The sequence below is a fragment of the Heterodontus francisci genome, chromosome 4 (genome assembly GCF_036365525.1).
Source record: "Heterodontus francisci isolate sHetFra1 chromosome 4, sHetFra1.hap1, whole genome shotgun sequence".
In the NCBI taxonomy this organism is placed as follows: domain Eukaryota; kingdom Metazoa; phylum Chordata; class Chondrichthyes; order Heterodontiformes; family Heterodontidae; genus Heterodontus; species Heterodontus francisci.
In genome coordinates, this window is record NC_090374.1 from 54452579 (window position 1) to 54474288 (window position 21710).

General features: G+C 44.9%; 1 protein-coding gene across 1 annotated transcript in view; it reads right to left on the reverse strand.

Moving 5' to 3' along the window:
• The window catches only part of fcho2 (FCH and mu domain containing endocytic adaptor 2), a 311078-nt gene that overhangs the window by 171617 nt on the left and 117751 nt on the right, over window positions 1–21710 (reverse strand). The window contains exons 5-7 of the mRNA XM_068029556.1: window positions 14187–14339; window positions 11464–11568; window positions 847–945 (exon numbers count right to left, since the gene is read on the reverse strand). Of these exons, the coding sequence (XP_067885657.1) occupies window positions 847–945; window positions 11464–11568; window positions 14187–14339 (357 nt within the window). The remainder of the gene's footprint in view (window positions 1–846; window positions 946–11463; window positions 11569–14186; window positions 14340–21710) is intronic.

Consider the following 21710-nt stretch of genomic DNA (forward strand, 5'->3'; position numbering starts at 1 on the left):
ACCGCGCCGAGATCCCCTGCATCACCTCTTCCACGGAAGGGCCGCCGAATTTAGTGCCAATCAGGCACTTAAGTGGACAGTGGCAGACCTTCTATGGGATCAAGGACCTCGTCTCCAGAAGTCCCGCCCTTGCAGAGCTGCCAGTCAATGAGGGGCCAGCAGCTACAGCACTACCACGGAGGCGGTAGCTGCTGCTGCAGGTTCACCTACCGAGGTCAAGGAGCGTGGCTGGAACCAGGTCTCAGGTAAGTCAGGGTGGGAGAGATCTCGCGGGTGGGGTTCGCTAGGGAGGAGGTGTCAGCAGCAAGGGCAGGGGTGTGGCCCTCAGCAGGCACACCCTTTCCTGATGCCGGGTCCCTCATTCAGGCACTGTGCCTTTTAACGAAGGATCCCAACCCCCGCCACCGGAGCCAGAAAGCAGACAGGGTCGTCTGCCACACGGCTAATTGCGGCTGTGGCGGGAAGAGGCCCTTAATTGGGGGTTATTTGCCCAGTTAAGGGTCGCAATTTGCAGCAGAGTGGGAAGGCCGTTCACAGGCCTTCCTGCCCTGGACTAAATTTTGGTGGTGGGAACCCCCGCCACCATTCCACCTGATTTTATGCTCTCCCTGCCTCCAAACCTGCCGTGGGGGAGAGCATAAAAGTCCCCCTGTATCTTGCATATTTGTAGTTGCTACAGTCACAGAGCACAATATATAAATGGTGATGGAGTATGATCAATGGACCAAATGGTTTTTTATTGTTCCATACTTTCTGCAAGTTATGTTACTTAACAAAAGCTTCAGAAGCTTAAATAATGTTCTTACATTTAACATTTTTCACAATTTATTTTCACTGCTAACTTACCTTACCAATCTGTATGTGAGTTTCTTGTATTGATTGTGCAAAAGAACTCAATATTTCTTTCATGTGCCTAAGATGAGCTTCTTCAATTTCCTGAAATTTCTGAAGGGCAAATGAAATACAACCAAAACAGGGTTTAGAATAAAATGAAATTCCAAGCTATCACAATTCTAAATGTAAACAAGAAAGAAACATATATATATATATAAAAGGCTACAATAAAAATAAATTAATCAACATCAAATAACATACAGTGTTATGCCATTTAATTTGACAGTGCCAGGGATGCTTCTATTCGAGGCTGAGCACAAACAGAAAGTAGGTCACAGGTAAAAACTCAGGACAAAACAAGTTTGATGAACTGGTGTTGCAGGCTCAGTTTAAACAAAAAAGCCAAAGGCAAATAAAATCAGGACTCAGAAGCTCTGAAAAATTCTGTTGACATTAGATTTTCAGTTATGGTACTTACAGGATCCAGAAACTTAGGGAGGGAAGTGCTAAATAGTCAACAGCTGGGGTCCAACCCCATGTGTCATAACTGCTCTTCGAACATAAGGTTTTATGTTTTATTTATACTCCACATATAGCACCCAAATGACTTGGCAAACAATTGTTTATGATCAGCAGAATATGCATTGGTGGTGATCTTATGAGCTTTAAAGATGTGATATCATCCAATATTAAAATCATTCTCTGCACAGCAAATACAAAGTAATAAGCAGTTGGTCAGAGGACAAAAATCTAATTCATGATGCTGTTTAAAAAAATTACATTCATGATGCAGATAACCCATCAGCACTGTAACACTTTAAAAAAATGTATATACCATCACTCACCAATGTCTATCCTATTTTTCTCAACCTCTTACATACCTTCTAAAAGCCCGTATGTAAGCTTCAGAAACAAAAAAGAAAAAGAAGATTTTATCCTGGCAACCATTCACACTGCCCCTTTTAAGAGCAGTATTCCTTCCCTAATGGTAGGATTACTAATATGATCATTCCAAAACCAATGACTTACAATTGAAATATAACTTTAAGGTGACGGGGGAAACATGGATTAAGCCATTTCCCTTTATATTGAGGCCTATATTCAAATACTACACAGACTAATGTGATGAGAATCCCTTTCCTTTACTGGGAGTCGGACGTGAAATGAATATGGGCAGATTCAACTCAAGTCCTGAGACCCCTGCATTAAACAAACCTTAATTTGGCCTATAATTGGGAGGTCATAAGAATGGTTAGTGCAGAAAATGGGAAAAATTGCATTTGTGCAGCAAGACTGCTCTTTTGTAATTGCATGAGGATGGCCACTACAAGAGACACAGATGCTCATTCTTGTACCTTATTCCTGTCCAAATAAGAGCATTCCACACTGCATACTGTTTCTTTTTCTTCATGAAAGCAGTGACTTACGCCAGGACATGATCTCACAGATGGAAGCACAATTCATGTTTCTTGTACAAGTTCTTCACAAGTGAACCTGGGCACTGAGTGTTTGGCTGTTCAATTGCTCTAGGCATCAAAGGCAAGCCTAACTCCATCCTCACTCAAAAGATATCACCTGCGTTTAAAGTCAGCTAGACTACCAACAGACAAGAAATGATGGTATAATTCAGCTTGTCCCAGATTTGTTATATTGACATGTCTTTGTCTCATTAAATTCATAGAGTCATAGAGCACAGAAGCAGGCCCTTCGGCCCATCATGTCTGTGCCAGCCATCTATCTATTCTAATCCCATTTTCCAGCACTTGGTCCATAGACTTGCACGCTATGGCGTTTCAAGTGCTCATCTAAATACTTCTTAAATGTTGTGAGGATAATCACAACCTGATTAATTATTTATTATTAATGATTAATTAATCATTAATCCTGATTGGTGACAAATTAGATGATAGCAACAAATTTAAGCCAGAGACAAAGGGTCTTATGTACCCTTGTTTAATAACATTTTTTAAACGTGTAAAACCCTTTTAAAAAAGCATATTAAACAGTCAAAATGAGAAAAAATACAAACCAAAGTTAATTTACAAAGAAAATGATGCCCGCAAAAAAAGTTAAATTTAGGTCATTTTAATTTTCTTTGAACATACAACCAAAAATTGTCAATAAAATGTTTTGTAAACATAAGTGTAGAGCAATTCTCCCTCCAGTAATCCCAGTATGTCTTTGTCTCAACTAATGCACCAAAACATTTCCATGCCCCTCATTTGCCCTTCTTGTTCCCAGAGACTAATTTATCACCACTTTCTGGTATTTTTTTATTCACTGTTCTTGATCACAGGGTGAAAGGACTACCACACTTACCTCCCTGCCCCTGCAATGAGACTGGTAGGATGCTGTCACTCTGACCCCACTGGCAAATCACCTACCACCAGTATGCTGCTCCACTGCATCAAGGCCTTCACCATTCACAACCTCATCATATAAGATTCCATTGGAAACCTGCACTGATACAAACAGTAATTGTCCTCACAGAAGCCTCCCTTTACCTGGGTCCTCTTCCTACTTTCCTGAGGCTCTGGCCTCTCCACAACCACGTTGGCCCCAATTCCACTCATTCTAAGCCCGAGGTCTGTCATTTTGTAGTTTCTTCCCACTCTCTTCTTCAAGCTCATCCACGAGACCCAATTCTTTCGCCCTTGAATTTCTACCAACTCAATTCCACTTTCTGATCTCTAACAATGGCTCTCTTACCTTGGCTACTAAGCTTGAACCTAAGGATATCAGCTGTGGCTCAGTTTTAGCACTCTTATCTGAGTCAGAAAGCAATGGATTCAAGCCTCACTCCAGATATTCATGATACAATTTAGGCCAATTCTTCTGAGCAGTGTTGAGGAAGGTTCTGTCATTCAACCGATATCCAGTTTGTCCTCTCAGTTTGCATAAACGATCCATTGACACTTTTCATAGGACCATAGAAAATATACAACACAGGAGGCCATTCAGCCCATCGTGCCCGTGCCAGCTGAAAAAAAACTAGCTCCCAATCTAATCCCACCTTCCAGCACTTGGTCCATAGCCTTGCAGGGACAGTTCTCCTGGTGTCCTGGACAACATGTGTCCCTCAAACAACATCACTTAAACAGATTATCTGGTCATATATCCCAATGCTATTTTTGGACCTTGCTGTGCATAAATTGGCTGCCGCATTTCCCTACCTTACAAAAGTGATTACGTTTCAAAAGTACTTCGTTGGCTGTGAAGTGCTTTGGGGCATCCTGCAGTCATGTAAAGCAAAGTCATCCTTTTAAAGTGGTCATTATTCTACCTTCACCTAAAAAACACCACCATCCTCAATCCATCCACCTCTCCAACTTCCACTCCTTCTCAAAACTCCATTCCTCTTCAAGGTCCACCTTCCATCTCAGTGCCTATCTCTCCCTTTCTTTAGCAGGCTACAGTATACAGTACTACTGGGTATGAATAATAAAAGGAAGCTCTCACACCCTAAGACATATAGGATTTCTTACATAACAGGGGCCAAAATGGTGCATTTGCTGAGATGTCCTTCTCTAATTACATCAAATCATTGTTGGAGTCTGTCTGCCTGCTGACAGCCAGAGTATTGAGTTCTAAATCTTATCAAGTTCAGGAGGCTATGTCCTTGGCAGGAAAACTGTCGCTCAGGATCAAGTCATTTAAAAAAAATAAGTGATATCATAAGTGACATCTCAATTTCTAACTTGATGCAAGAAAAAAAACTCTACTGGATTGCCTGGAGCTCTTCATTAGAATTATAGAAATTTACAGCACAGAGGAGGCCATTCGCCCCACATGTCTGTGCTGGTCGAAAACGAGCTGTCCAGCCTAATCCCATTTTCCAGCTTTTGGTCTGTAGCCTTGTAGGCACTTGAAGAGTATATGTGGCAGTGGTTAGCACCGCAGCCTCACAGCTCCAATGACCCGGGTTCAATTCTGGGTACTGCCTGTGTGGAGTTTGTAAGTTCTCCCTGTGTCGGCGTGGGTTTCCTCCGGGTGCTCCGGTTTCCTCCCACATGCCAAAGACTTGCAGGTTGATAGGTTAATTGGCCATTATAAATTGCCCCTAGTATAGGTAGGTGGTAGGGGAATATAGGGACAGGTGGGGATGTGGTAGGAATATGGGATTAGTGTAGGATTAGTATAAATGGGTGGTTGATGGTCGGCACAGACTCGGTGGGCCGAAGGGCCTGTTTCAGTGCTGTATCTCTAAACTAAACTAAACTATATCCAAGTATTTTTTTTAAAATGTGGTAAGGATTTCTGCCTCCGCAGGGAGGTTGCTTCTTTTCAGTGGGCAACCTCCCAGCTTGGGGGAGGCCCCCCTTGCCACTGGCTTAATTGCAGCAGCAGCAGGAAGAGGGCCTTAAGTGGTTAATAATAGACCACTTAAGGGCCTCAATTGGCCTCTGGGCGGGAAGGCATCTTCGGCTTTCCCGTCACTGACTTAATCACGTTGCGAAAGGAAAGTGGCAGGTCCTCCACCCACCCACCCAGCACCCCCCCCACCCCGGTCGCAATTCTATGGGTCCCCCCACCTCAGCTCATCTCCGGGGGTCCCATTAATTCCAGCATTGTGTCTGCAATTCTCACCAGTCCTATATTCCCTCCTGCACCCTCCATTCCTGTAACTTTGACCATGGCCTGAACTTAGTGAGGCAGTTTGGAGTGGGAATCGAGGCATGGGGGCCGGAGAATAGCATCGGATGCGTTCTCCCTGAAATCCAACGTCACGCCGTCAGTTCCCGATTTAGTCAGCGGCGGGAAAGGTTAAAGGCGGCATCGCCTTTCCAAGACGACAGGAGGGTAATTTAAATTGCTGAAGAGATACTGATAATACATTTGCATGCAACTGAAAGCAATTCAATGGAGAGCTTGGAATTAAGTGGACGACGGTAGCCCTCATGTGCCTTCGGATTCCTGGCCATTGAAAGGTGGAGGCACCGAGGCGAGGCCTCCGTGCCGTAATGGGAAGGCAGCCATGAACAGCACTGGATAGGGGAACAGAGGGAGCAGAGGCCGTTGTCGGCCTGCAGTGCTGTACACTTTGCACGGGTGGGTGTGTTGCCGGGTGGGCCTACTTCTGGGTGATCTGTATGGGTGGCCATACTAACGGGTGATCTGCAGTGTGCAGGGGTGGGCACTGAGGGCCACTAGTGAGGAAGCCGAGAGGAGTAGCAAAGGCAAAGCTGCCAAGGAAACTTCATCTTTGCAAGGACAGTGCTCTGGAGGCCGACTGATCATCTGGCATGGGTCTCAAAAAACTTGTCTTTGCAGACCTCCATGGCGTGATACAGCACCCCCAACTGAGAGAGGGTCAGGAGGCAGCTGCAACTGCTCATGAAGCTCCATGATGAGAGCAGCAGCAGCCATGCCAAGAAGAACCCATCTGTGCCAGAGTGTGTACCGGTCTTGAATCAGCTACTACCAAATGTCCGAGGAACTTTGTGAAAACTGCAGTTCTCCAGGGATGTCATCGCAGACTTATGCGCCATGCTGCAGGATAAATTGCGACCTACGGGATTCGGTGGTCAACCTATGCCAGCGGCCTTGGAGATCACCGTGGCACTTAACTTTTACACTTCTGGATCATTCCAGGGATCCACCGGGGACATGTGTGGGGTCTCCCAGGCAGCAGCTCACCGCCACACCAAGGAGATGACCAATGCCCTGTTCAAGAGGGCTGGTGCCTATGTTCGCTACCAGACCGACCCTGACAGTCAGGCTAAGAGGGCCATCGGATTGGGGGCCATTGCTGGATTCCCCCAGGTGTAAGGTGTGATAGATTGCACGCATGTGGCCATCAAGGCTCCAATGGACCAGCTAGCCACCATCAAAGTTCAACTGGTCTGCAGTCACCAATAGTGTTCCTGCACATGTATGCCTGCTTCTCAGGAAGCAGACACAATGCCTACATACTACGACAGTCCCAGGTGCCACAGCTTTTCAGGCCGCCCTGCTTGCCTTCAGAGACGGATTCTCGGGGACAAGGACTACCCATTGAAGACATGGCACCTGACGCCTGTGAGGAACCCTCGCACTGCTGCAGAGGAGAGGTACAACACTTGCTACAGCACCAACCAAGCGACCATTGAGCAGGCCACTGGGCTGCTGAAAATGAAATTCTGGTGCCTGGATCAATCCGGTGGAGCCCTACAGTATACCCCAGAGAGGGTCGTGTATCGTGGTGGTCTGATGTGCTTTGCACAATCTAGCCCTGAAGAGGGGGGAGGACTTGCACAAATAGGACATGATTAATCGCCGCTCCTCAACCAACGAGGAGGATGTGGAGGAGATTAATGAGCAGGTAGCACTGAATGTTGAATCCCTTGCACCGGAGGCCAGGCACCTTGAGCGATGGGCCAAGCAGGCAATAGACAGCGTCATATTTACCCGCTTCCAGCCACCATTTCAGCCTCTCAAAATGAAAGCAATAAAGAGTCACCTAAATGCCTTCAGTCTGTCACCTCTTTTCTATTTGGGTTCTGTGCCTAGCACCCAGCTTAGCCACACGCTCTAGCTCATTAGAGATGCTTACCAAAGGAGGGCTGTGACTATACTCGCAGCCCAATAAGGCAGAAGGGTGAAGTTAGCATCTCACAATTAAGGCATGAAAGTATAAGCATTTTCCATAATGAATGTTATCTTCAATAACGAAAAAACGTTGTAACACAAAACAAACGACCAACGTCAAACACCTGTGAAACGCCAAGCACATCTAGGTGGTTTTCTTTGTTAGTTTTCAAGTACTTCTGTGAGGTGTAACCCCTGCGCTAGCCGCTGGGTTGGTGGCAGGCTGCGATGGCTTCGACGGGCGTCCTCTGGCTGCCTGAGGGTTTCTTGCACAGGTGTAGGACTCTCCTCAGGCGTCACAGCTATTGGAGCTGGGCTCACTGGCGAAGGGGCTGAGGAACCGCTGTCCACACTCGGAGCACCCTGAGGGGAGCCCCAGATGTGGAGGTAAGCCTCTCCTCCTCCCTTTCAAAGCTCATTAACTTCCCTGCTGACCAGAGAAGGACGAGGAGCTGGAGAAGATTCCAGAGGTCTTGTCCTCTCGCCTTGCCACTGCTGCATTGAGTTCATGGCCAAGGTCTGGTGTGCAGATCAGCACACATCTGTGGGATCTGGCTCTCCATGACGGTTGCCAACCTTTCAATGAAGGAAGCCATGCAATCATAGACCTGAGACACGGCAGCAGTCATGGCATGGATGGACTCCTCCAACATCTGCGCATGGCCTCTGACATCTCCACCAGATGTTGCCTTACTTTTCTCTGTAACCCCAGCATGCACTGTGCTATCGAAGCTAGAGGCTCTTCAACCGCCTGGGGCTCAGCATGGGCCTGTCCACCAACTGTCACTGAGGCCTCAGCCTTAGCCAGCTACTTGGGTGTGTGTGGTGCTCTCACCAGCTTGTGACCCTGATTCTAAAGCTAAGCATAAATCCACTAAGATGAATGTATCTGCACTGGTGGAAGGCGCAGAAGAGTCATGGGATGGTGCTTCCTCTGACTGCTCCTCCTCAGAAGTTGACTGCAGTCCCTCTTCTGATGGAGTCTCCTGCAGATACTGACCTGCATGAGACAACAAAAACGTGTGGGTTAGGCTGTGCAGATGTCATGCGATCCATGCGTAATGTGGATCTCCAGAAGTGTGCTGGATGTCAATTGAAGACAATCCTCACTCTCTCAGTTTCACTATCCGCTATTAAGCGACTGGCCTGGGTCCCCACTAACTCCAGTGCTTAATTCTCAGCTGTCGAGAGAGGCCATATGTTTGCAATTCCTCTGCCACCTTGAGATCTCCCTGTTGTTATATGCCCACCTGTCCTGCAAGTGGAAAGAGAAAGACAGTCATACTTTTCAGGAAGAGCAACAGGAGAGTTGTGCTACTGGCAGCCCCTTGTCCCCTACTGGGGTTTCCTATATGGTTCATTTCCATGTCAGCTCTCAGGGGAGGTTAACGGGGGTGAGCTAGGTAGGATAGTGGCCTGTGGCTGAGATGCAGCCATGCACCTGGCAGGATGGGGTGACACCTAACCTGCTTTGCCAGCACCTATGTGGTGCCTCCCTCCCCATGTCCCACTTCCTCCCATGTAGTCAGATGCAAGAGCCAAAGAGGAGAAAGGGATGGAGCAATCACCTTGACAGAACGAAGGAGGGAGAGGACTCTCTTCCTGCACTGCGCTCATGTTCGGCAAGGTGACCCCACAGCTGCTTACCTCACCTGCGACCTCCATCCAGGCTTGCTTGCTTGGTCAGGCGTCTTCTTGCCATCACTGGGGAAGAGTGCACACCCTACCCTTGCAGCCCGGAGGAGAATCTCCAGGGAGGCATTGCAAAACCATGGGGCCACCCGGTGTCTTGCCTCTGCCATAGTGCGGCGTCATTCTCCAGGGATGTGGGGAGTCCAGGAGTCACTCCAGCACCAGTTTCAGTAGTGAACAGCAAAGAATACATCACTCAAAGGCAGCAATGAAAGCAAGTCTGGCAGTGCTTTAAATTTGATGCCAGCATTTGCTCCGGAGTCACCTGATGCTGCAATCAGTGTCTTGAAGCCCGCCCCGTCTCCGTTATTATAATTGGCTGCCCGCCACGTGATTGAGGTGGGCCCACTGCACAGGTGACGAACAGCAATGGCGCCAACTTCTAGGTCCACCACCAGAAGCTGCGACAGGAACACTAAATCCAGCCCATGCGTATAGCCCCCTCTCTGCATTTCACCATTGGCGGCAAGCACTTCAGCTAGTCTTCTTCCCAGCACTCTCTACTTAAATCCTTCTGCCCCACCACCTCTTTAAAAAATTCAAAACCCATCTTTTCAATCAAGCTTTCAGTCACCCATCCAAGTTTTTACTTAGCTCTATTTGTGAAACATCTTTGGATGTTTACTTTTAAGTTAAAAGCACTATATAAAATGCAAGCTGTTCTTGTTGTCAATTAGACTGCTGAAAGCATAAGGAGTTAGTATACTAATAGAAACCTTGTTACCCATAGATCTTGTGTACAAGACTGGCAATTTAGCTAAGCTAGATAAAAAAAAAAGCAAGGAGATCGCGCCCTGCCCCTGCCCATCTGTGCTCATGCACAATGAATCAAGATAAAAAGGAAACAAATATGATATATAAAAGTACAACTAAGCCCTTAAAATTACTAAAATTTGTATTTGTCTTTCCTGAAGACCACAAAAAATTTAATGGGTTAACTGTAGAAATAGTGAGAAAATGACACTCACAGTTTAGAGAATCTTCAAGTGAGTTAAGAAAAAAAAGGTCCTGAGCTATTTGTGAAGGTCCTTGATCTTCATGCCATGCCAGTGCATGGCGTTTCATGGAGGCACAGTACCAAAGACATCAGGACAAAAAAAAATTGATTCCTTGGAATCAATCAAAATCAGAGAACCTCTGGCAGCGTGTGAAAGATTGCTGAACAAAGAATTGTACTTTCTCAAAAGAGTTACTGCATACTCTTATATGGACAACACCACTCCATTACTGAGTCACTGTCAATGAAATCCAAGCAGTTTTAGTTTTAGTCCTGAATTTAACAGAACAGCATGTGACAGTTCATTCCTAAATTTAGCTCGAGTTAAAAACAGGGACAAATTCAAACCAAGGACAGTATCAAGCAGCTTTCAGATTTCAACTGTAAGCCTTTAGATGGCATCCAGGAAATTATTTTCTAGAATTACTAGACTTCACCTTTTGTGGTCTTTTTAAAAACCTACTGTAAAAACCTAACACTGCTCCATTTGAATCTTTTACATTTGTTTTAGAACTTCATTCAAATAATAGATTTATTTATTAATACACCCAACTATATTACAGGTGTTATTTCTCCCCCATTCCCTCTGCGCCTCATAAGTCAAGAATTTCCCTTCATTTGTCATTCCCGCTGCATACTTTTACTGAAGCTGTTCACCCAAACTCTTAAACACCAACTAATTATAGCATGGCTTCACCCATCACCAGCTCTGTAATAATCTACATTTCTAATTGCCTTTATAATATCACAAATGATATATAATTGATGTAAATGATTAAAGTTTGCAAAGTGAAACACTTTGAAACAACTGCCCAAAAGGCAGTGTAAAACGATAGTGTAAAGCAAACTCACAAGTTACATGGTTAACATAATTCAGTGTTTTATTTAAAATGTATCACTACTTGACTTAGGAACACAAGGACAGGCAATTCAACACACTTAAATCTGCTAGACCACTTTGTTAACCATGCATCTCATTGTACAACAAATTTTCTGAATGTGCCCTTCTCGCACAGAACCTCATCCAATAAGATGCATATCAGGACATTGCACATGAACAGACCACAATTTTTCATCCATTAATTTTTATTAGTGGAAAATCATGGGCTGCACACGACTGCCCAATCTACACCAGGAATATGCAAGTGGAAAATTTATTCTCATCTCGACCTCACTTTTTTGCCCACTCTCCATTTCCTTTAAAAGATTTATGTACAGGAAATACCCTTGGCACTTACATTCCTTGTATGTAAATACATGCACATGTGAAAGACCATATTCTGAATTGAGCTCCATATGACTTGGGCTTCATTATAAATCAGGTAACAAATAATATAGTATATACCAATCATTAGCCAGCATACAATACGTACCCGAGCAGTTTCTGTCATTTTTTGTTCAAAATCTGTTCTGGCCACCGCATATTTTTCCACATATAGTTTATAGGTTTCTGTAGCTTTTTTTGATTTTACAATTGCCTGAACAGAACACAAAAGACAAAAAAAAATGTATTAACTACTGAAGCTAAGCAGTATGTGAAATTTAGTACCGTGGAACATACAATTCAAAGTACAGTATTTTACTGTCTCTTTTTAAAAATAATGGTAGTCTATTCTATTAACTATAGTACATTGCCTCTTGCCTCTTCAGATTAATGTTTACATTGTAAAAGACCAACTTATCAAGATTTAAGTCTAGTACATGCAGTTGGTACAGACTGGCTATACCACCTATCTGGTTTAATCTGGCTTACACAAGGCTTTTAATATCGCCAATTGGTTAGTCATAACCTTTAAGAACATTTGTGAAACAGGCCTAGCAATCATAAATGTGCCTTTTCTATCTTAAAGATCAATTGCATATATGAGGACTGATAGAAAAAGACAAACACTCATGGTTTTTGAAAGACCAATGAAATCACTATTAGGATTACCAGGCAATTTTCAGAAGTTTAATAAAAAAGCCCTGAAAAATTAGAAAAAAACTAATCTTCTCAATCTACTGCGATCAGTAAATTAACAACTTGTGCTTTTCTGCACTTCATCATGAATGTCCATTTTTCCTCCATTTGAATAGATATAATGTAAAAAAGGAACATACAGCAATTACTAATCTATACATTGACTACAGGAGTTTATAATTGACAAATATAATTCACTAAAATTAAACTATACCACAAGAAAATGTGGTAGTAATAAAAGCAAGTGCATAGCTATATAATTGAAAGTTTGTGTCTATGATTAATCCTAAAATAATTTTATATAGTAGTAATATAGTGGTGAGCCTATATTGTCGCCATTTGGTCTATGTTAATCATATCGATAATAATCAATTAATCATAATCGTCATTGGAAATAGTGTCCAACCACTCTGACACTGTCATTCCTTCCCTCACATCCTGTTAATCTTCCACTCCGGGTATTTTACCCATTGTGTCTGACTTTTGCTCCCTGCTAGGCCCACCCAGAACACTCCAGACCTAGTCCCTCCCTCCTTCACATGGAGGTCTGTCCTGTTTCAAGGTGCTCAAGTTCCACTTCCTCTGTGCCACATTGTGGTTTGAGAAACAACAATTTACATTTATATAGTGCTTTTAATGTAGCAAAACATCCCAAGGCACTTCACAAAAACATTATCAAACAAAATCTGACACTGAGCCACAGAAGGAGATATTCGGCCAGCTGGCCAAAAGCTTGGTCAAAGAGGTAGGTTTTAAGGAGTGTCTTAAAGGACAAGAAATGGAAGGTAGTGAGAGCAGAGAGATTTAGGGAAAGAATTCCTGAGTTTAGGACTGATACAGCTGAAGGTAATAGTGCAGCGATTAAATGCACAAGAGGCCAACATTGGAGGAACGCAGAGAACTTGGATGATTGTAAGACCGGAGCCTTAGTCCATACAATCCCAACCGCATTCCCCATTCTCCAACCAATTCTCGAGGCTCTAAGCCCTGCTCCCCAAGTTGGAGATACAGCAGAGTGCTGCTCCAGACAACGTTTAAGCAAGAGAGGCTTAATGAACTTTGGAATCAACAGACCAGCGAATTTGACAAGTTCCAGTCCAAAAAGCAGAAAAGCTACAGGTTGTCACAGTAACCTGACAACAATGCTCCTTTGAGCCCTTAACACAAAGACCAGCATTGCAAAAAGCTACACGCTCACCCTCCCTTTTAACTGTGGCCCTGGTCCTCTTCTCCTTCAATCCATCTTTGGAATCTGGAGCTTACTCACAACTATGAATTTTGTCCCCCACCACCAAACCTCCAGCTAGGTGGTCTGCCTTCTGCAGAATTGGGCCTTGTCGTCCTGCCCACCGCTATAACTGCATCGTTCAACAGCCTCTCCTGCCCTGCCCAGATCCTTTCCTCTCACCAGGCATATCTTAGTTCTCATCTTGCTGCATGACTTTGTCTTGAAAAAGTATAAAATATATGAATTGCAATGGTTCAAGAAGGTGGCTCACTACTACCTTCTCAAGGGCAATTAGGGATGGATGGGTAATATATGGATGCATAGAGACATGGTGGAAAATAGAGTAGCAAATGGATGAAAGGAAGGACAGGCAATTTTAAAAATTTCTAAGAACAGTTTAATATCTGCAGGAATGAGACTCCACAGCTTCAATTGTTCCCTTTCTAGGTGGAAAGGTTGAGTGGCATTGCAGGAACATAAATCTCATCATTAAAAGAGTCCTTATAATGTTACGTACCAGTCCTAATTTTCTGCAATGAACGTAATTTGTATTTACTGCGCAAATGCAGCAAATTCTTGAAACTCACAGGGCGTTAATAGCCTCACGGAAACAGGAGCTCCCTAACGGCGGTGTCAGTGAAATCATGCACTAATTTGTGGTTATGTGCAACTCATGGGGTCTCTCTTCCTAACCACAAATTGCTGGATGATTTACACACTAGTAACAGCAGCACGTTAAACTTGCTGTTATTTTCCTGCTATTCTGGCCACTGGTGTTTCTGGATGCTGCACGTTTCTCACCTCCACAAGTCTTCTCTGGTTCCTTTTAATCAGGAACTCCATTTAAATCTGAGAACATGTGGGGCTATTAACGTTATTTTTTAAATCAGATAGTTTATAGCGCTTACCTTTTCTACTTCTTTCTGTGTTGCTCCTTCTTTTTTTAACCTTTCATATTCTAAACACTTGGCACTGTAGTTTTCTTTAGATTTCTGCAGTGATTGAGTGATGCTCTGAATGTTCTGTACAGCATCCAGCGTCCCTGCCACTTCTTCTTTTGTCTATAATGGAAAAGAAATGATTGGAAAATGAAGTATTTCCTAATTAGTAGCCACTCATTCCAAAACTTGAGTTCAATAACCTCATATAATTGCTATCAATTAATTAGAATTCGCAGAAAGTGCAGTTTCTTAAAATAAATCATAATACATTTTTAATCACTCAATGATTCACATAAAAGCCAGTAGTGGCACAAATTAGGCCATTCGGCCCATTGAGTCCATGCTGGCTCTCCGTGGAGCAATCCAGTCAGTTCCACTCCCCCACTCAATCCTCACAGCCCTGCATGTTAATTTCCTTCAAGTGCTCATCCAATTTCCTTTTGAAATAAGAGTCATACAGCATAGAAACAGGCCCTTCGGCCCACCATGCCGACCATACTGCCTATCTATACTAATCCCATCTGCCTGTATTAATTCCATATCCCTCTATGCCTTGCTCATTCAAGTACCTGTCCAGATGACTCTTAAATGTCGCTACGGTTCCTGCCTCCACCACCTCCTCTGACAGCTCATTCCAGATACCCACTATTCTTTGTGTGAAAAATTTACCCCTTTGATCCCCTTTAAACCTCCTCCCTCTCACCTTAAATCTATGCCCTCTAGTTTTAGTCACCCCTACCATGGGAAACAGACTCTGGCTATCTACCCTATCTATGCCTCTCATAATTTTATATACCTCTATCATGTCCCCTCTCAGCCTCCTTCGCTCCAGGGAAAACAGACCCAGCCTATCCAATCTCTCTTTATAACTCAAGCCCTCCAAACCAGGCAACATTCTTGTGAATCTTTTCTGCACCCTCTCTAGCTTAATTACATCTTTCCTGTAGTGCGGCGACCAGAATTGCACACAGTATTCCAAATGCGGCCTAACCAACGTTATGTACAACTGTAACATGACGTCCCAACACTTGTACTCAATGCTCGGCCGATGAAGGCAAGCATGCCATACGCCTTCTTCACCACCCTGTCTACCCGTGTTGCCACTTTCAGGGAGCTACGTACTTGTACCGCAAGGTCTCTCTGCTCAACAACACTCCCCAGGGCCCTGCCATTCACTGTATATGTCCTGCCCTGGTTTAACTTCCCAAAATGCATCACTTTGTACTTGTCTGTGTTAAATTCCATTTGCCAATCTCTTGCCCACTTTCCCAGTTGATCTATATCCTGTTGTAACCTTAGACAACCTTCTTCACTGTCCACTATATCACCAATTTTAGTGTCATCTGAAAACTTACTAATCATGCCTCTTACATTCACATCCAAGTCATTAATATATATGACAAACAACAGAGGGCCCAGCACCGATCCCTGCAGCACACCACTGGTCACCAGCCTCCAATCTGAAAAACAACCCTCCACGACCACCCTCTGCCTCCTATCACCAAGCCCATTTTGTATCCAATTGGCTAGCTCACCCTGCATCCCATGTGTTCAAACCTTCTGGACCAACCTACCATGCAAGACCTTATCAAAGGCCTTGCTAAAGTCCATGTAGACAACGTCCATCACCCTGCCCTCGTCAATCCTCTTGGTCACCTCCTCAAAAAACTCAATCAAATTTGTGAGACATGATTTCCCACGCACAAAGCCATGCTGACTATCCCTAATCAGACCATGCCTTTCCAAATGCATATCATTCCTGTCTCTCAGAATCCCTTCCAATAACTTTCCCACCACTGATGTAAGGCTCACCGGCCTGCAGTTCCCTGGCTTATCCCTGCTGCCCTTCTTGAATAAAGGCACAACATTAGCTATCCTCCAGTCTTCCGGTACCTCACCCATGGCTAACGATGGTACAAAAATCTCTGCCAGGGCCCCAGCAATCTCCTCCCTTGCTTCCCATAGCATCCTAGGATACACCTGGTCAGGCCCTGGGGATTTATCCACCTTAATGCGCTTCAAAACCTCCAACACCTCCTCCTTTGTAATGTTGATATGCTCCAGGATATCGCTGTTCCCTCCCTTGAACTCATTAGCTTCCATGACCTTCTCTATGGTAAATACCGATGAGAAATATTCATTTAAGACCTCGCCCATTTCCCGTGGCTCCACACATAGATTACCACACTGATCCTTAAGAGGACCTCCTCTCTCCCTAGCTACCTTTTTACTCTTAATATACTTACAGAATCTTTTAGGATTCTCCTTTATCTTATCTGCCAGAGAAATCTCATGGTCCCTTTTCGCCCTCCTAATTTCCTTCTTAAGTGTAGTCCTACATCCCCTATACTCCTCGAGGGACTCGCTTGATCCTAGCTGTCTATACCTGACATATGCCTCCTTCTTTGTCCTGACCAGACCCTCAATATCCCTCGTCAACCAAGGTTCCCTAAACTTGCCAGCCTTGCCCTTCCATCTAACGGGAACATGCCGGCCCTGAACTCTTCCAATCTCACTTTTAAAAGCCTCCCACTTGCCAGACGTCCCTTTACCTGTAAACAGCCTCTCCCATTCAACTTTTGAGAGTTCCTGTCTGATGCCATCGAAATAAGCCTTCCCCCAATTTAGGACTTCAACCTGAGGACCAGTCCTATCCTTTTCCATAACTATCTTGAAGCTAATAGAATCATGGTCACTGGTCCCAAAGTGCTCCCCCACTGACACATCAACCACCAGCCCATCCTCATTTCCTAAGAGGAGGTCGAGTGTAGCCCCTTCTCTAGTAGGGCCATCCACATACTGCTTCAGAAAACTATCCTGGACACACTTAACAAATTCTTCCCCATCTGATCCCTTAGCACTAAGGCAGTCCCAGTCAATATTAGGGAAGTTAAAATCACCTACTATTACAACCTTATAATTCCTACACCTATCTGTGATTTCCCTACATATATGCTCCTCCACCTCCCTCTGACTATTGGGGGGCCTATAGTATAGTCCCATCAAAGTGATCACCCCTTTCTTATTTCTAAGTTCTACCTATATGGCCTCGCTGGACATTCCCCCCCAGGATATCCTCTCTAAGTACAGCCGTGATGTCCTCCCTAATCAATAGGGCGGCACAGTGGCGCAGTGGTTAGCACCGCAGCCTCACAGCTCCAGCGACCCGGGTTCAATTCCGGGTACTGCCTGTGTGGAGTTTGCAAGTTCTCCCTGTGTCTGCGTGGGTTTCCTCCGGGTGCTCCGGTTTCCTCCCACAAGCCAAAGACTTGCAGGTTGATCGGTAAATTGGCCATTAGCAATTGCCCCTAGTATAGGTAGGTGGTAGGGGAATATAGGGACAGGTGGGGATATGTGGTAGGAATATGGAATTAGTGTGGGATTAGTATAGATGGGTGGTTGATGGTCGGCACAGACTCGGTGGGCCGAAGGGCCTGTTTCAGTGCTGTATCTCTAAAACTAAAACTAAACAATAGTGCAACTCCCCCTCCTCTCTTACCTCCACCTCTGTCACGCCGGAAGCATCGGTACCCCGGAACATTGAGCTGCCAGTCCTGCCCATCCCTCAACCATGTTTCCGTAATAGCTATAATATCACAATCTCATGCACCGATCCATGCTCTGAGTTCATCTGCCTTACCTGTAAGGCTTCTTGCATTAAAGTAAATGCAGTTTAGCCTACCAGACCTTCGACGCTCCCTGTCCTGCCCGGCCTGCTTACTGGACTTGCTTGCTTTAACCTCTACATTTGCCTCAACTATCTCATCGGAGAGACGACTACTTTGGGTCCCACCCCCCTGAAAGGCTAGTTTAAACCCTCCCGAGTAGTACTAGCAAACCTTCCCGCAAGTATGTTGGTCCCCCTCCAGTTTAGCTGCAACAATCACTGATTGTTTCCGCCTTCACTACCCTCGTGGGCAGCAAGTTCCAGGTCATTACCACTAGCTGTGCAAAAAAGTTCTTCCTCACAATCCCCCTGTATCTCTTGCCCAAAAGCTTCAATCCTTGTCCCCTAGTCCTTGTACCATCAGTTAATGGAAACAGTTTTTCCTTGTCTACCTTATCTAGGCCTGTCATAAACTTGTAAACCTCTATCAAATTTCCCCCAATCCCCTTTGCTCCAAGGAGAACAAACATGCGAACATATAAATTAGCAGGAGTAGGTCACTCGGCCCCTCGAACCTGCTCCACCATTCAATAAGATCATGGCTGATCTGATTGTAACCTCGACTCCACATTCTTGCCTACCCCGATAACCTTCCACCCCCTTGCTTATCAAGAATCTATCTACCTCTGCCTTAAAAATATTGAAAGACTATGTTTCCGCCGCCTTTTGAGGAAGTGTGTTCCAAAGACCCTCTGAAAGAAAAAATTTCTCCTCAGCTCTGTCTTAAATGGGCAACCCTTATTTTTAAATAACGACTCCCTAGTTCTAGTTTCTCCCACAAAGGGAAACATCCTTTTCACCTCTCAGGATCTTATATGTTTCAATCAAGTCGCCTCTTACTCTTCTAAACTCCAATGGATACAAGCCCAACCTGTCCAACCTTTCCTCATTAGTCAACCCGCCCATTCGAAGTATCAGTCTAATGAACCTTCCTTGAACTGCTTCCAGTTCTGTTAAATCTTCCAATACATTTACATTCTTCCTTAAATAAGACGACCAATACTGTACACAGTACTCCAGATGTGGTCTCATCAATGCCCTGTATAGCTGAAGCATAACCCCCCCCCCTACTTTTGTATTCAATTCCCCTCGCAATAAACAATAATATTCTGTTAGCTTTCCTAATTACTTGCTGTACCTGCATACTAACCTTTTGCGAGTCATGTATTCTGACACCCAGATCCCTCTGCATCTCAGAGCTGTGCAATCTCTCACTATTTAGATAATATGCTTCTTTTTTATTCTTCCTGCCCAAATGGACATTTCACACTTCCTGCATTATACTCCATTTGTCAGATCTTTGCCCACTCACTTAACCTATCTATATCCCTTTGTAGCCTCCTTATGTCCTCTTCACAAGTTACTTTCCTACACCTTTGTGTCATCAGCAAATTTAGCAACCATACCATCAGTCCCTTCATCCACGTCATTTATATAAATTGAAAAACAATGAAGCCCCAGCACTGATCCCTGCAGCACACCACTCGTTACATCTTGCCAACCAAAAAATGACCCATTTATGCCAACTTTCTGTTTCCTGTTAGCTAGCCAATCTTCTATCCATGCCAATATGTTACCCCTTACACCATGAGATTTTATTTTCCACAATAACCTGTGATGTGGTATCCCAGCTTTTTCAACCTAACCTTGTAACTAAAATCCCCCATCCCTGCAACCATTCTGGTAAATCTCCTCTGCAACCTTTCAAGGACCCTCACATCCTTCCTAAAATGTGGTGACCAGAACTGGACGCAATACTCTAACCAGAGCTTTATAAAGGTTCAGCATAACTTCCCTGCTTTTGTACTCAATCCCTTTATTTATGAAGCCCAAGCTCCCAGATGCTTTGTAACCATCTTTCAATATCTTCTTTTCTTTTTCCTTCTTTTGGGCCTCCTTATCTCGAGAGACAATGGATACGCGCCTGGAGGTGGTCAGTGGTTTGTGAAGCAGCGCCTGGAGTGGCTATAAAGGCCAATTCTGGAGTGACAGGCTCTTCCACAGGTGCTGCAGAGAAATTTGTTTGTTGGGGCTGTTGCACAGTTGGCTCTCCCCTTGCGCCTCTGTCTTTTTTCCTGCCAACTAATTCTTTGAGCAGGTGACCAAGCAAGTGGATGAGGGTAAACCAGTGGATGTGGTGTACATGGATTTTAGTAAGGCATTTGATAAGGTCCCCCATGGTAGACTTATGGAGAAAGTCAGGAGGCATGGGATAGTGGGGAATGTGGCCAGTTGGATTAAGAATTGGCTAACTGATAGAAGGCAGAGAGTGGTCTTAGATGGTAAATACTCAGCCTGGAGCCCAGTTACCAGTGGCGTGCCACAGGGATCAGTTCTGGGTCCTCTCCTGTTTGTGATTTTTATTAACGACTTGGATGAGGAAGTCGAAGGGTGGGTCAGTAAATTTGCAGATGATACAAAGGTTGGTGGAGTTGTGGATACCGAGGAGGGCTATTGTCGTCTGCAAAGGGACTTGGATAGGTTGCAGTGCTGGGCTGAAAAGTGGCAGATGGAGTTTAACCCTGAAAAGTGTGAGGTCGTCCATTTTGGAAGGACAAACACGAATGCAAAATACTGGGTTAACGGTAGGGTTCTTGGGCATGTGGAGGAGCAGAGAGACCTTGGGGTCTATGTGCATTGATCGTTGAAAGTTGCAACTCAAGTGGATAGGGCTGTGAAGAAGGCATATGGGGTGTTAGCGTTCATTAGCAGAGGGATTGAATTTAAGAGCCGTGAGGTGATGATGCAGCTGTACAGGACCTTGGTAAGGCCTCATTTGGAGTACTGTGTGCAGTTCTGGTCGCCTCATTTTAGGAAGGATGTGGAAGCCTTGGAGAGGGTGCAGAGGAGATTTACCAGGATGTTGCCTGGAATGGAGAATAAGTCTTACGAGGAAAGGCTGAACATTCTAGGCCTCTTCTCATTAGAACGGAGAAGGATGAGGGGTGATATGATAGAGGTTTTGAAGATGATCAGGGGAATAGATAGGGTAGACAGTCAGAAACTTTTTCCCCGGGTGGAGCAAAGCGTTACAAGGGGTCATAAATTTAAAGTGAAGGGTGGGAGATATAAGGGGGATGTCAGGGGAAGGTTCTTTACCCAGAGAGTGGTCGGGGCATGGAATGCCTTACCTGGGGAAGTTGTTGAGTCAGAAACTTTAGGGACTTTCAAACGGCTTTTAGATAGGTATATGGATAAAGGAGAATGATGGGGTATAGATTAAATTGTCCTTGACAGAGGACAAAGGATCGGCACAACATCGTGGGCCGAAGGGCCTGTTCTGTGCTGTATTTTTCTATGTTCTATGTTCTAACTACTAAGTCTCTTCGACTCGCCACAATTTAGCCCTGTCTTTATGGCTGCCCGCCAGCTCTGGCGAATGCTGGCAACTGACTCCCACGACTTGTGATCAATGTCACACGATTTCATGTCGCGTTTGCAGACGTTTTTATAACGGAGACATGGACGGCCGGTGGGTCTGATACCAGTGGCGAGCTCGCTGTACAATGTGTCTTTGGGGATCCTGCCATCTTCCATGCGGCTCACATGGCCAAGCCATCTCAAGCGCCGCTGACTCAGTAGTGTGTATAAGCTGGGGGTGTTGGCCGCTTCAAGGACTTCTGTGTTGGAGATATAGTCCTGCCACCTGATGCCAAGTATTCTCCGAAGGCAGCGAAGATGGAATGAATTGAGACGTCGCTCTTGGCTGGCATACGTTGTCCAGGCCTCGCTGCCGTAGAGCAAGGTACTGAGGACACAGGCCTGATACACTCGGACTTTTGTGTTCCGTGTCAGTGCGCCATTTTCCCACACTCTCTTGGCCA